At 53.0% G+C, this 14,302-nt stretch overlaps 4 protein-coding genes across 4 annotated transcripts; 2 read left to right on the top strand and 2 right to left on the bottom strand.

Moving 5' to 3' along the window:
* The first annotated feature begins 681 nt into the window (after positions 1-681).
* On the top strand, positions 682-2,123 carry BDP55DRAFT_351078 (uncharacterized protein). The gene is made up of 4 exons (XM_060566990.1): positions 682-1,112; positions 1,177-1,242; positions 1,297-1,415; positions 1,599-2,123. The coding sequence occupies exons 1-4, from the start codon at positions 970-972 to the stop codon at positions 2,057-2,059; spliced, it is 789 nt and encodes a 262-aa protein (XP_060434161.1). The 5' UTR covers positions 682-969; the 3' UTR covers positions 2,060-2,123.
* Positions 2,124-2,539: 416 nt separating this feature from the next.
* On the top strand, positions 2,540-3,435 carry BDP55DRAFT_544029 (uncharacterized protein; the record flags this gene model as incomplete). The annotated part of the gene is made up of 2 exons (XM_060568455.1): positions 2,540-2,784; positions 2,865-3,435. 2 exons carry the CDS (start codon positions 2,540-2,542, stop codon positions 3,433-3,435), a joined length of 816 nt encoding a protein of 271 aa, XP_060434160.1.
* A 240-nt stretch (positions 3,436-3,675) lies between these two features.
* On the bottom strand, positions 3,676-6,369 carry BDP55DRAFT_650831 (DEAD/DEAH box helicase). Its single transcript, XM_060574001.1, has one exon. The coding sequence runs from the start codon at positions 6,248-6,250 to the stop codon at positions 4,142-4,144; it is 2,109 nt and encodes a 702-aa protein (XP_060434159.1). The 5' UTR covers positions 6,251-6,369; the 3' UTR covers positions 3,676-4,141.
* Positions 6,370-11,266: 4,897 nt separating this feature from the next.
* Positions 11,267-13,102, bottom strand: BDP55DRAFT_628126 (guanine nucleotide exchange factor; the record flags this gene model as incomplete). Its single annotated transcript, XM_060571856.1, has 3 exons — positions 11,267-12,511; positions 12,568-12,757; positions 12,819-13,102. 3 exons carry the CDS (start codon positions 13,100-13,102, stop codon positions 11,267-11,269), a joined length of 1,719 nt encoding a protein of 572 aa, XP_060434158.1.
* Positions 13,103-14,302: the final 1,200 nt, after the last annotated feature.

Below are 14,302 nucleotides of genomic sequence, written 5' to 3'. Positions count from 1 at the left end.
TCTCACGACCTTGTCTCGGTCAAAGATATTCGGTGACAGATGGTGTCTTTCCTCCATCCATTTAACGCGCCTTATTCCCGATGGGTATCCCTCCCATTGGGTGTTCCGCCTGGGAAAAGAATGCTTATAAACGTTCCGGATGATTTGTCCCACTCCACGGTCCGAGATACTCGCTCAATGACCAACCAATTGCTCATATCCACGAGTTGCTCGCAAAACTACGAGACAACAAAGTTCGTTTCTAGTCTTTGGATTGTGTTGTTCAAACGAGTCGAATATCGGTGTCACCATTGTCTCCCGATCCTCAACAACGCATGCCACGAATCCAATAGTAATTTGTGCAGCCTCATCATTCAGGGAACACAGGCCGGTCATTTTTGGCTGCATGTTTAACAGTCGCGAGAAGCCGATACCTTCTCCAAACGTGTTATCAAACGGCTTCGTTCTGCAGGTCATGACGCAAGGGGAAACGATATCACGGTCTCGATTACCTCTCAATGCCAGTCGGAGTTGCGGAGATCACAATCTCGACGTGAGATACGCAGCATTCCTCGCATCTTCTTTCCTCGGTTCGCTCTGGTTCACCGCAAGGGACATTGTCTCGTTTCAGATCTCACTCTGTACGCATGGGATTCTCAGTTCAGATCCAGCGACGAGGCGCCATCGGCTCCGGCCGAATATAGTTTCACGGATAATCCGTTCATCTATCTACCTATGACGCAGTATCTATCGCAGGCCTGACTTTGTTGCCAGATGTACGGATCAGTCAAAGCTGCAGAGATCCGGCATTTGAGGCTGTTGATCAGAGTCGAGCGGCCCGCACCAGTTCGTCCGAAGGATCTGCGTGCACGCTTGTCACGTCTAGTTTGACAGCTCAAACTCTACTCAAGGACTGGAGTCTAAGTCAAACGGCACGATCGACCTTGATGGACAGTGGCGATATACGTTAGCAGCCAAGGTTGAAGAAACATGACGGCTTCAAATCGCATTTTCTCGTGGGACTTTCCCATCCTTCTTCTCTGCCCCTCTATTAATATCTTTGACAACCGCATCCTTCTTCACTGCCGGCAGATCAGATCGTCGCTCACATCAGCTCAAAAAAGCCCGCAAGCGTGAGATGCACCCACTCGTGCGACTGCACTTCAGCCTGTCTTACACTCCTCCGGCCATCACCAGAGACAGACCAGAGGCTTGTTTTTGGTCGACCAGCACACCGGCTGAACAAGCGAATGCACGTAATATGTAGTGCATACTGCCTGCTTGATGTTTCGGCACACTTACATAAATGGTCATTAGGATGCGGCCTGCTCGGGTTGAGGTTAATCCAGCCGAATACCTCCTGTCCGTCTCTAGTATCAAGCTACTTCGGCGGGGGTCGGCGGATGCCCATCACTGTGCCGGCTTCTCGGATCCGGGTATCGTGGGAAGATCTCCCCCAACGGGCGCTTATAATCACCAACCCCATGTGCGGTCCAAGCATCACAGTCACGTTGTTGGTTTCAATTTCCGGGATATGAAGCACCCATCACTCGTGCGTCAATCGCAGATTGGTAGACAAGTTTGCTGACTTTTCTCTCTCTCTCTCTCTCTCTCTCTAGTATCCTGCCGCATCTGCTGTTGCATCGCACCAGCATGGTACGAACAAGCTGATCTCACCTTGCTCACCACCTGCGTGCAATCCAACATTGCCAACCAACCCCCCATTCGCCGGCCAATCCCATTGGCAATCAATACTGCAACAGCAGTGGCCCCCGAAGCACCCCCTGCTCTCATTGAGGCGGGTATTGTGCGCAAGGTCGCATCTTGCCGCCCCCATTGGCTCTTTTCTCCGGGGGCCGACCAATTGAACGGCCCCTCTCGAACCCGGCGCTTAGCATCCCTCGTCACCTCCGCTCCTCATTTGGACCTCCCCGTTGTGATGGCGCACCGTCGGTCAACCACAGCACATGCAGCTCAGCGGCCCTTCACAAGTTCAACCCCCATTGCTTGCCCTGAGCTTACCCGGCCACCCGCCCGCCTGCTTCCCCCCATCCCCTCTTTGGACAGTGAATGGCGATGAATGAATGGAGCAAACGGTCGGAGGCGAATGGGTTGACCTGCAGAAGGGAGGGAGATATGGCCCTTAAACTGCCACCCTGCCCCCATCCGACCCATTGAGAGGCTCGTTCTCTCTTCTTGGTCCTTTTCTCACTCTTCACTCTCATTGAAGCTTCGACCTCCTGTCGAAACGACGAAGACGACAGTAAAACTTGAATCCCGTAACTTGGGATCCCGCGGTTTCTTCTTATTGCGGTCGAGTGCTGGGTGCCTGGCCAATGTGAAATCCCATTGTCTGCTTTGGCGAACAGCTACGCCTCGGAATAAAAGGGACTCACCTTTAAACCTCCCAACAAAGTCTTGGCAAAAGAGAGAACGAAGACGCCCAGCCAAAGGCTCATTAAGTGGGAGACTGAGCCGCCTCAAACCCCCCAAGGCGACACAAGCATCGACACACACATACACGATCAGGGACGAAGGAGAGAGAGGGAAGACAAAAAAGATGGCGTACAAGATCTTGCACAGGAAATGGCTGCTGCGGCCATGGATGTGGACACTCATGCCGCTTGAGCTCGCCGGCCTCGTCCCGCTTCTAGTCCTCTTCGGCATCGCGCAGCCGGACCTCTACCGGACGAAGCTCTGGGAGGTCGGGCACGCCTACGGGTTCAACTCGAATCCCAAGATGATTCTCTACGCCTACGCAAATTACGAGCCGTATCCCAAGGTCCCCTTTGTATGGACACGAACGTGAGTTTTGCATCCATCCCCATACATACGATCGATCAATGAGATGAGAACATGTTCGCTAACGTATTCGACCAATACAGACTCACAGACTTCAACGTCGCCATCTCGGTCATAACCCTCTTCCTCCTCCTCACCAAACTCGTCGCCTTCATCATGAAATTCTGGTTCCCCCTCCTGGCAGCCGTCATCAACATCGCCATGGTCGCCCTCTACACTGTCTCCGTCTACGGCCAAATGGGCCCCGACCACGCCGACCCGCGCTACCCGTCCTCCGTCGCCTGGTACATTTCCAAATCGTGCGACTACGCGCGCCCCTTTAGCGCCTACAAGAGCTGCCAGCTCGCCAAGGGCACATTCGCCGTGACGGTCTACATGCTCGCGCTCTACGTCGCCAACTTGGGCATCGCGCTGTACGTGCTGTGGCCTAATGCGAGTGACAAGGTGGACGGTGACGAGGACGAGGATGGAAAGGGGAGCGATGGCAGTTCGCCGGTGGATTATGCGAAGGAGGGACGGGAGTGGGAGATGAGGGATTGGCATGCCAAGGGGGGACCTGCGAGTCCGCGGGTCGGGGTTGTGCCGTATACGCCACGGACGCAGGCTTTTCATACGCTTGATAGGAAGTTACCTTTGAGGCAGCAGTATGGTTAAAGGGGGGATTGTATGTTGGAAGGAGGTGAACGGGGAGAGTGAGAAGATTTTATGGCATGATGGAAAGATATCAAATGATGGATGACGGTGGATGAATCCGTTCTTTTTTACCCTCTGCAACGCACAGAAGGCGCTGGCGTGGTTATTACCTTACTATTTTATTGCTTATTTATTTCCCATCTCATTGTTGATATCCCATCTATCGGATGAAGTTATACATTCGAGTAACAAGGAACTCCAATTCATGGCTTCGAGTTCACACGGCTTTGAGCTAACCAACTAAAAGCTCGTCATAAGTGAAGAGTCTGATACTTTTACTTATTCTCCCCTATCAATGACCTGTTTTTTCTTTTCCTTTCCTGCTCAAGTAACACGATCTCTCGAGCAAACTCAACCGTGTACATGGAGCTTTCTCGTCCATCCACTGGATAGTCAACGAATGGACGTGATCCAATTCTCATGTCCACCTGAAAATGAACCCAAGTTTGCGTTCTCATCTGATTTACCTTCTAGCTCGCATCCAAACGACGTCTTTCGTGGCCTCATGGGATCGTTTCGACATGAGGGGGCTTGGAGGGACTCAGTCACCTATCTACCAGTCCACGTCAATAGCAGCAGCATACACCGACATGAATCTTATCTGTCCAAATAAGTAAAAACCAAGCTTTTATTCTCAACGCCTTCTTTGAAGACGGGAACCCCTCCCTCAGTCATCAATACCACTCCACTCCCCAGCCTCATCATCACCCACCCTCCTCGCATTCTTTATCCGAATCTTATTCGCGGCCGTAGCCCCCTCCCGATTCGCCTCCCTCCGCCTCTCCCACTTACTCTTTGACGAAATCATCGCCGCCCCATGGCTCCGCCTCGCCTCGACGCCCTTTTCCCGAATCTTCTTCTTATCCTCCTTGCTGACATTCGGCAGCGCGTCGAGCAGCCACTTTTGCACATTCGCCTCCTCGCCCTTCTTGCCCGCCTGCCTCTCGCTGGCCGCAATGACGTTGGCGACCGTCTTGACAAAGGGGATATCGTCCGTCGTATAAAAGGTCACAGCGACGCCGCCCTCGCGGCCCGCGCGACCGGTTCGTCCGGCGCGGTGGACGTACGCCGCGCTGGAGCCGGGCACGTCGTAGTTTACGACGCCGTTGACGCCGGCGAAGTCCACGCCGCGCGCGAGAACATCCGTTGTGATGAGGATCCAGACCTCGCCGGCGCGGAACCGGCGCATGATGCTCGCGCGGGCCTTGTCGGTGAGGCCGCTGTGCAGGGCGGCGATTCTGGTGGGACCGCCGGCGGCGAGGGGGATGTCGTACTTGAGTTCCTCTTCGAGGGCCGTGGCACGCTCGATGGTTTGGGTGAAGACTAGGAAGGGAGGCCGGAGGGGTGGTCCTGAATCGTCTCCTGCTGTGGGGTGAAGGAGCTGGCGGAGACCCAGGAGTTTTCCCTTCTCACTTGCGGTGTAGATTAACTTATGGGTGACGTTGGGGACGGCTGTGTCCTTGAGACCGACGACCAAGCGAATCAATGGTTTAGATGCCGGTCTTGCCAACTGTGCTTCTGTCACCAAAGTCTCGATGTTGGAACCGAAAGTCGCAGACCAGAACGTAGTTCTCAGCTCCGGGTTGGGACAGGCGGACCAGATTGTCATGGTTTGTTCGCGGAACAGGGGGTCCAACAGCACATCCGCCTCGTCAAGAATTAGAGATGTGACAGTCGGGACTTTGCGATCCGTCTTTGACGCCGCCGTAAGGAAGTTGTAGAAAAGCGCAGGTGTTGTGACAAGGATATCGGCCTTCACGACGGACTTTGGCTTGGCCGGCTCGGTCTCGCTGTCCTCGTCCTCGCCATCGTCAGACTCCTCGCTCTCTTCCTCTTCCTCATCTTCGCTCTCGGCCTTGTCTTCTTCCTCGACTGCAAAGCGCATGCCCTTCTTCATGCCGGCGATCTTGATACCAGAGTTCAAGGCCAGCTTGCGTCCCTCGTTCACAATCTGGAAAACCAGCTCTCTTGTCGGCGCAATGATGATCGCAGAGAGATCGTGTCTATCCTTGTCCTCGCTAGACTCCCTCTTGTGCATGATGGAGTTGATGGCGGGGATCAGAAAGCTGATCGTCTTTCCGCTGCCTGTCGGGGCAACGGCGAGGAAATCCACACCCTTTGAGACATCCCCAAGCTCCTCGTTTTGCGGCACCTCCTTCAATGCCAATTCTGGCTTCAGGAGCAGAGGCAAAGCACCCAGCTGCACCTCGGTCGGCACCTTATATCCCTGATGCGCGAGATTATCCGCCAACAACGGCGAAATATTGTAATTCGTTCGAAGTTCGTGGAAAGAAGTCAAGGGCTGAGGGTGAAGCTGGTTCGTCTCCTTCTCGACCTCGACGGCAACCTTCTTCTTTTTGCTCTTGGTGACCTTGGAGGCTTTCTTGTGACGCTCGGAGAGGAGCGTGAGCTTTAGTCGGTGGGACCGAAGGATCTGTCGGCACTCGTCCTCGGGGAGTAGAGTCGGCTTTACAGCGGACGCCTTGTCGGCCTTCTTGGCTTTGGCAGCGGGCTGCTTGACATTTTCCGTTCCTTTGGTGGTTTCGGACTTGGGCGCGAAGAAATCGACCTCGGGCAGTTGCTCCTCTTCCTTCTCCTCGACCTCTTCTTTGCCTCGCTTCCTCTTGTTGCCCCGCGCTGAAGACACTTCGTCGTGGAAAAGTTGGGGGTTCGTTCGGTTGCCGGCGGATGGCAGGTTTGCCGCTCCTTTGTTTGCGTTCTTGGCGCCTTTCGCAGGCTGCTTGATGCCGCGCGACAATACTTTGAGGATATCCATGGTTGATCTTGTAGTTCCCGAGTAAAGAAAGTCCAAGGTCTGTCTGGTGGCTTTACTGCAGATGCGCCTGGCATGGAAATTTTAAAGTGGGGATGCGGACCGTTCCCGCACAGTTTTTATACTGTGCGGAAGCTTCGACTTTCGGGTTGGTCAACCTCACCTCATGAACGTCGACTTCAACAGGAACTATGATTAACCGCTTTTGAATGGGTTTAAGCATGAGCATTACAGGGCAATATCTAATTTTATCTGAAGACATTTGGGCCGCTCTTTTCGTTCCTCTCGCCTTTCTCATTCTCCCTCTCTCTCTCTTAGAATATCCCAACCTGATGGAGTGAATCGAGCTTCATTTCGTATTTGTCTATACGTAGTCGGGTTGGAACCTCAGATTAAGGTCAGATGTCGAATGATTTTCGGTTAATAAAAATCTTCTTCCGAGTTCCAAAGTTTCTCCATGCCTTAATTGTCTTGTTCGGTAGCATTCAGCAGGCTCTAGATCAGGCAGCTTGACATGGGTTCAGGAAGGCTGTTTCTGTTTTGCTGCTGTTTCACTAAAACATAGATAAATCAGAAGCAATTTAGATACTGTTGCGAATGAAGACTCACAGATAGAGCAGGGCGTTGCTGGAGATTACTTCCCACAGCAAACCACGGAGATGCAATTCCAGTCAGCTCCTGATTCGACTACTACAGTCAAGCCCTGAAGAATAAGAGGAGAGCACGAGTACCGACGAGGTTCCTATAGCTCACCAGCTCTTCGGTGCCTAAGATCGAAAGAAGCTCACATTTTAGGGTGCTTCAATGAGTTGAGCTCCGTGGTCAAGGGGATGGAATGCCTGTTCGGTGAATCTTCCAAATCTTGAGTAGCTAGTAGATTCTCGAGACTTCCATGTCCGATGATTGATTCTTGGCCAGCAAACTCAAGTTAAGATGGTTATAAATACTCATAATAGGCACGAGGTTCTCTCTATGCCAGCGTTGCCAACCTCCAAGGGACTGGAGGGCAGATACCAACTTATACTAGTCAAACACTTCACCATGGGCTGGGTGCTTTGGAAACATGCGTGCGTGCTGTCCCTTGGGCTTTTCTCTGGCTTCGTTCAATGCAGTGACCCAAGGCAATAAGAATTCTTTGCGTGTAGTCTTTCTATATCGTAGAGCACGACGGTCTCGAGCCTTTCACAACCCCTTCAGCTTCATGGCTTGCATAAAGCTGTGCTTCTGTTTTACCTTGGAGTGTGCTTAAAGTACCTAAATCCACAAAGACTTCCTTCTTCTGGAAATTACTGTATCTCGATTTAAAGCCTTCTATCATTCACTAGCGTTAATTATGACTCGAGGACAAATCGAGTTATAAGTTGAGTTACTTTCTTACTAATAGCACTATGCGAAGGCCAAGACTGGGGACTTCGGTTTAGACTCAGATTTCTGCATGGAATTTGTATCTAAATGGAATTCAACGGCCACAAATGCCCCTACGACAGCAACCATCCTCAAAGCGACGTTTCTTCCTCGGTATCTACCGGATTATCCTATTTGACATCACACACGAGTCCTTCTGCGGTACTCGTTTCCCTTTGTACCCATAGACCAAAGCTAAACTTTGGCCAGCGGCCAGCCTCTCCATCACGCTCGACGTATTCGTACACGGTTAGATGACAAGCCATGGTCAATCCTGAGTGCGGTACAATGTCCAGCCGCCTTGCTTAATATTGCCTTGCAGATGCCTTGAAGACCGAATCGGGCAGTGCCCACTCACAGACCACAATGACACTGATCCGCTGGCCACATCGCCATTGACTCATGCCTCATAAGCAACTGTAAGAAGTGGTCTGCGGCTTTTTATCCTGGTTCGGACAAGCTACCATAATGTCGACTTGAGATGCTTTCGTCGACTCTAAATATTCAATCCAAATGTTCACTTCTAGAGCAAGCCGAAATCAAAGTAAAGCAACAAGCGCGTTCTCTCCGGAAACAAGCAAACTCCCCGAGGCTTGTGGGTACGAGTCCGATTCCCATTACCAAAGCCTTGGGGTCCAGGTATAATTCAAGAATCGTTCACTCTTGACATCGGCTGAAGGGAAAGTGGTGGGAATCCAAAGTGGTCAGTAGCCCTCGTTCCTAATCATGCTTAACTTCGCTGAAGTCAAAAGGTTCGAGCCTGACTTTGCCCTTTACTGCAACTCTTTTCTTGCGATTCGCCTTCCCCATCTATATCTAATGGTATCGTGACAAGGACCAAGGCGAGTGTGTGCTTCTGAGCTCATTGACGAGAGCAAAAAACGGCTCTTAATCCCCTGAGGTTACAAGTATTCCCCATTACTTTGCTCACAATGACCACCAACCACGATCTTGATACTTCCATCCGCGCAATCTCCCTTAAACACCTCAAAACCGGACCTTCTTCCGTCGTCTACTCCAAATACATCATCTCTTTCTCCACCACAGAAACACGCTTACATACTTACTCGCCTTATCCACACCTACAAACAGGATTTAAAGGTTCAAGTTAAAGTGGGAAAGCGGAAAACCCACACAGCTTCTCCACCATTATCAAAAGTCTTGAATAGAGTCTAGACCTGCATGTACGGATATCGACCCGCTCTAGTGATGTGGATCACCAAGATTCGCGCCGACTTTTACATCCAACTTCAAACCCTCGGTATCCCGGCCGGTCGTAACATTTTCCAATCTCGTTATGCAAGTCATTATCTCACGATCCACGGGGATCAATCATAGATTTTTTTTTAAAAGAAAATTCTTTTAAACGAATGTTGATTGGCTGAGGCATTTGAACGTGCCACGCCGGCCTAGGGTACTCGTGGGTACATCATCTCACGACGCAGATCGACTAGCGGAGGAGGTTCATCCATCTTGACCTTGGACTGTAGCCCTTGCCGTACATACCGTACCGTTTTGGAGACTTCCAAAAAGGTCTACTGGCCCCCGTCATAGCAAATGCTCAAGTTCAAATAATTACGTAAAACCGTCTCTCAGAAAGCAGGCGTCGAGATGAACTTGATCATAGCACAGCTTCCCGTGAACTCACAATACACACGACGAACCAACCGTCAGAGCAAAGGAAAAGGCAACGTAAGAACGACGAACACAGAGCGGGTAGCACAAGCCCACCGTTCATCCGTCTCCCTCAGCCTCTCCGGTCCATCTCATGCCCTCCGAGCAAATGTCCAGAGGAAGTCCGATATCAAAGCTCTTCTCGAGCTTCGCGACTCATTGAAGGAGTTGTTCTCATACGCCAAACGCACGAGGGACAGTCCTAAGCCCCTCCCCTCGGAGTCCAACTCAGCCACCCCCCAGGACATCTCCCAGGCCACATAAAAGGTCCAAGGCCTCGAGAATAGAACGCTGTACCGAAGAAGCTTAAGTCATCCAAGCCCCATGTCATAGCCTTACACCATCCTCGTCGCAACGCTGGGTCGCATCAGTCAAACACGCGAAAACGAACCCGCATACCTACTCACCCCGTGACCTACACCCTCCTTTCAAAACGCAGTCTCAGTGCTCCTCGCATATACGAAAGTAAGAGGGGGGGGGGGTAAAAGCGGGCATGGGCTCCGGATTCTAAGGCTCGTCCACTCGAACGCACAAAAAGGGTCGGACGAACCTGAGGCGCATGCGGCCACTGCGAACGTGATCCATCCATCCGTCCGTTCGCTTTCCCAAAAAGACAAGACGCTGTGCTTCAGACACGAGGATACGAGGCCAGACGAAGAGGAGGAAGACGCACGCTTCGCTCTGTTACGCCGCCAACTTTCCGACCGACTAACCGTGTGCCCCGTCCGTGACTTTGCTTGACTGACTTGAGTGCTTGCTGCCTCCTTCTTTGCATCCCATCCCATCTCAACTTTTACCTGCGTGTCCTGACTCCTGCGGTCCTCACTGTAACCCCATCTCATGTGATGCAAGCAAAAATACGCAAGGCAACTAACTCTCGATCCAATCTGCCTTGCCATTTCATACCTCTGACGCAAATCAGAAACCCGGGGTACATGGACGGTTGAGTCGGTGAAGCCATAAACCGTAGCGTTGCATCCGTTTCACGCTTGTTGACCCCCTTCTGGAACAACAAAGTCGACAATCCCCTCGATCCGGACGGAGCTCGCGTGGTGCAAAGAATGGGTACGGAGTCGAGTAAGCTTGGACCTTTCATGCTTAGACAGAACGACTGACCGTTATCGAAACTAGACTTATATGTCAAAACGTCGAGGACGCGGACAGGCTTGGGGGGAGGCATGACTTACATGACTTACGTGTACACGCCATAGCGCCCAAGACCGAGCCCAGGAACCGACTCACATGTCACGAGTGTCACAAATGGCAGCGGAAAGTAAGGACAGTTGTAGACAACACGCAACGAGCTTCTATTAAGTATTATGTGAATGCGAACAAGCTGACACCGGCCCTAGTGGCCAGCACAGACGGTTCCATGCAGTCTTTTTCCACCAACAGCATCTCCAAACTCAAATCTGACGATTCCTGACCCTAGCCCGATATGAACCAACACCAAGAGGTCCGTCCATGTTGTCGGACCAAGGCACTTCGAATTTTTTGTCGTGGGTATTTTCTTTTCGTGTTCTTGTCTGGAGCGACGGGTATAACTGGGTATCAAAGCATCAAAGCAGGATACTGGTGAAAAAACAAATCAAAACAAAAAAACAATGGCAGAAATGACTTCGAAACGACTGAAAGTGGAACGGAATCACCTCCCGCCAGTTTTCGCCTTCCGATGCGTGTGCTGTGTAAAGAGGGAAATAGGAAAGGGTATCAGGTAGAACCAGTCTTGACGGGGTATCTTGAAATGCAGATCCGATTCCCGAACAAACCCATCCAAGTGAAATGAGTTGTCACGTGATGTTGCTCTTCCTCCGAATCTCGATCCGATGCGTGCGTACTTATTTTTTGTAGCGGTTTTCTGTGTTTTTTGCTTCATTCAGTTGATCGTGACGACCGAAGCTGCCCCTTGCGACGAAGGGACAGCGAAACCCATTTCGCATTCTATGCGGCGGCGGTGACGGGGGCAGGAGTGGAAGAAGCGACGTTCTCGGGCTTGTTCTCAGGCTCCTCAGTGGCCTTGGAGGTCTCGGCAGCGGGAGTCTCGGTGGCGACGGCGGGGGTCTCCTCGGGCTTCTCCTCAGTCTTCTCGAGCTTGTCGGCAGGCTTCTCAGTCTTGCCACGACCCTTGATGGTAGCGCGGAGCTTGGAGAAGGCGCTGGTCTTCTCCTGCTTCTCAGCCTCCTCGTTGTCAGAGTGGGCAGGGGACTTGGCGGGAGACTTGTCGCGCTTGCCGAAGCCGAAGGGAAGGGAAGACTTGCGCTTCTCCTTCAGGTCGGGACGGGGCTCGCCGTTGGTGGCGGGGGTGATCTCCTTGTTCTCAACGGGAACGGTGCCGGGGTTGGCAACGTCGACGGCGAGGGGGGTGGTGGCCTCAACGGGGGGGATGACCGGGGCGGTCTCAGCAGCGGGAGTGACCTCAGTCTCCTTGGCCGCGGCGGGGGTCTCGGCCTCAGCAGCGGCGGCAGCCTTCTTCTCCTTCTTGCCAAAAACACCGAAGATGCTGTTGCGCTTGGTGGGAAGGGGCTTCTTCTCCTCCTTGGCGGTCTCGACGGGCTTGTCCTCAGCAGCGGTCTCAGTGGCAGCGACGACAGGAGTCTCAGCAGCGGGAGCAGCAGCGGGAGTGACGGGAGCCTCGACGGCGGGGACCTCAGCGACGGGGGTCTCAGTGGCAGCAGGGATGACGGGAGTCTCCTCCTTGGGAGTCTCGGCGACAGCGGGGACAGCGGTCTCCTCCTTCTCCTCCTTCTTAGACTCCTCCTTCTTGCCAAGCAGGCTGCCGAAGATAGAGGCACGCTTGCGGCTGGCAGAGCGACGCTTAGGCTCCTCCTTCTTGACCTCCTCCTCCTTGGGGGTCTCAACAACGGCCTCCTCAGTGGCGGGGACAGCGGCGATGTCAGCAGCAGGGGTCTCGGTGGCGGCAACGGCCTCAGTGGCGGGGGCCTCGACGGCCTTCTCCTCCTTCTTCTCCTCCTTCTTGGCGGGCTTGAAAGCCTCGAGGGCAGTCTTGTAGGCCTCAGTCTCGGTAACGGTGGAAGCGAGCTCCTTGGCCTCAGCGACCTTGAGCTTCAGCTGGGAGATCCAGTTGTCACGGTCCTCGGCGTTGGCAGCCTTGAAGGTGTGCTTGTGGCCCTTGGCGGTGAAGTGGAACTTGTTGGCGCCGTCGGTGGAAGGCTCAGAAGCATCGGCCTAGAGGACAGTCGTTAGTACAACGATTTTGGTGTAAGTCAGATACAAAAACATACCAAGTTGATGACACCCTGGGGGGCGGTCTTGTCGCCGAAGAAGAGGAGACCCTTGCCGGTGTGGGAAGCCCAGGCGGCATTGTGGTGGGCAGTCTCGGTAGACTTCTCGCTCTTCAGGTAGGAAGAGAGGTTCTTGGACTCGACGGCGTCGGATCCGAACCAGAAGAACTCCTTGGAGTAGATGAAGTTCCTGCAAAATAGCTGTTAGCACATGCGACGAAAGGGTTTTGACGCGCGCGCTCTAGACTTACTTGGGGAAGTTGATGCCCTTGTGCTCGAGGGTGCCCTCCTCGACGGGGACAACCTCCTTCTTGGCCTCCTCAACGGGGGCAGCAGCCTCAGTGGCAGTGGCCTCAGCAGGTGTCTCGGTGGTGGTGGTAGCCGGGGTCTCGGTGGCAGTCTCGGCAGCGACAGGGGCGACGGCGGGAGTCTCCGTGGTCTCAACGGGCTTCGTCTCGGCGGCGGGGGCCTCAGCGGTGGTGGTGGCAGGGACAGTCTCCTTGGGGACCTCGACGGGCTTCTGTTCTTCGGCCATTGTGTATGATGTGTGGTGTTGAGAAAGGGGAGTTGGGTATCAAAAAGTCAGGCGGTAGACTTGGGTATCACAATAAAAAAGGTCTTAAAAAAGCACTACTAAAAGTACTGTATTGGTCGTGTCGAGGGGTTGGTTTGAGTTCTTGGGTATAAAAGAGTTCGAGAATAGAATCTCTTTTGGGGAATAATGGCAGAAAAAAAAGAAGACCTGTAAATGGTAGCAGAGGAAAGACGGGAAAGGGAGAGAAGAAAACTGGGAGGTCGAGCGGGACGCTGGGGGTACTTATTTGCGAGAGGGTGACGAGATGAGGCTTTGCCCTTGCCAGGAAGCCCGGTTGATGGAGGCTCACACGGTCCAGTCAGTCCCTTGCGAAGGAAAAAAAGAGGCGTGGGCCCGGCGTGAGTGGCTACCCCCGGGTATGAGAGAGGTACCTTGGAGAGAGAGAGAGTGTGTGTGTACGGAGTACTTGGGGACGGAAGGAGGGAGGCGTGGGTATCTGGGTAGACAGAGACAGAGAGAGGCCGATGAGTGGAAGTGTGTCAGTGTCAGTCTAGACGGCGGCACTGGCGTGGGAGGTTGATGAGCGGTAGCTTGGAAGAGAACGGTGGGAATGCGATACGGTGTATCCGTAAGGTACTCGTAGACGGTGGATACGGGAGTACCTTGCGACGAGACCGTAATGCGAGAGAGAGAAGAGAGAGGGAGGGAGAAGGGGTTGCAAAGGGCCAGTCAGAGTGGTCGTCTGAGCTTGATGAGAAAGCGCAGGCAAGTGCGACGAGGATGGGAGGTCTGCTGGTCTGCTGGAGAGCTTGGGCGCAAAGGAAACTGACGAGGATGAGAGAGGTCCAAGGTGTGTGTGAGGTTCAACAAGCAAGGTGCGATGAAGGACAGGGATCTGGGAAAGAAGCCGTTCCAAACGGATACCCTTTAGTGGGGGTACTTTCCCTCGCTGTCGCGGCCCTGTCACCAATGTATGTACCTGTCTTCTTAGCGCTACCTACATCTATCATTCAGTGTCAACCAGCACACTGACCTTATTACGCATCACTCGTGAGGTGGAACTGCCTTTCCTTTTCTGGTATACTTTTTTGCATTTCTTTTTTTTCTTCCTCGTAGAAAACTACAGCCTCGTGTAGTTTGCACCTCTCTACGTCTAGTCAGTATACGCGGTTTACCTGGTCTCCTGTGTTGGTTGCTACT

The sequence above is a fragment of the Colletotrichum godetiae genome (genome assembly GCF_030913485.1).
Source record: "Colletotrichum godetiae strain CBS 193.32 chromosome Unknown BDP55scaffold_6, whole genome shotgun sequence".
Taxonomy (NCBI): Eukaryota; Fungi; Ascomycota; class Sordariomycetes; order Glomerellales; family Glomerellaceae; genus Colletotrichum; species Colletotrichum godetiae.
This window is presented reverse-complemented; position numbering and strand designations above follow the sequence as displayed.

Coding starts and splice junctions, on each gene's coding strand:
- BDP55DRAFT_351078 (XM_060566990.1), top strand. CDS start 970: ATGACGGCTTCAAATCGCATTTTCTCGTGGGACTTTCCCATCCTTCTT. Junction 1,243..1,296: donor CAAGCGAATGCACGTAATAT/GTAGTGCATACT, acceptor AATGGTCATTAG/GATGCGGCCTGCTCGGGTTG. Junction 1,416..1,598: donor TGCCGGCTTCTCGGATCCGG/GTATCGTGGGAA, acceptor CTCTCTCTCTAG/TATCCTGCCGCATCTGCTGT.
- BDP55DRAFT_650831 (XM_060574001.1), bottom strand. CDS start 6,250: ATGGATATCCTCAAAGTATTGTCGCGCGGCATCAAGCAGCCTGCGAAA.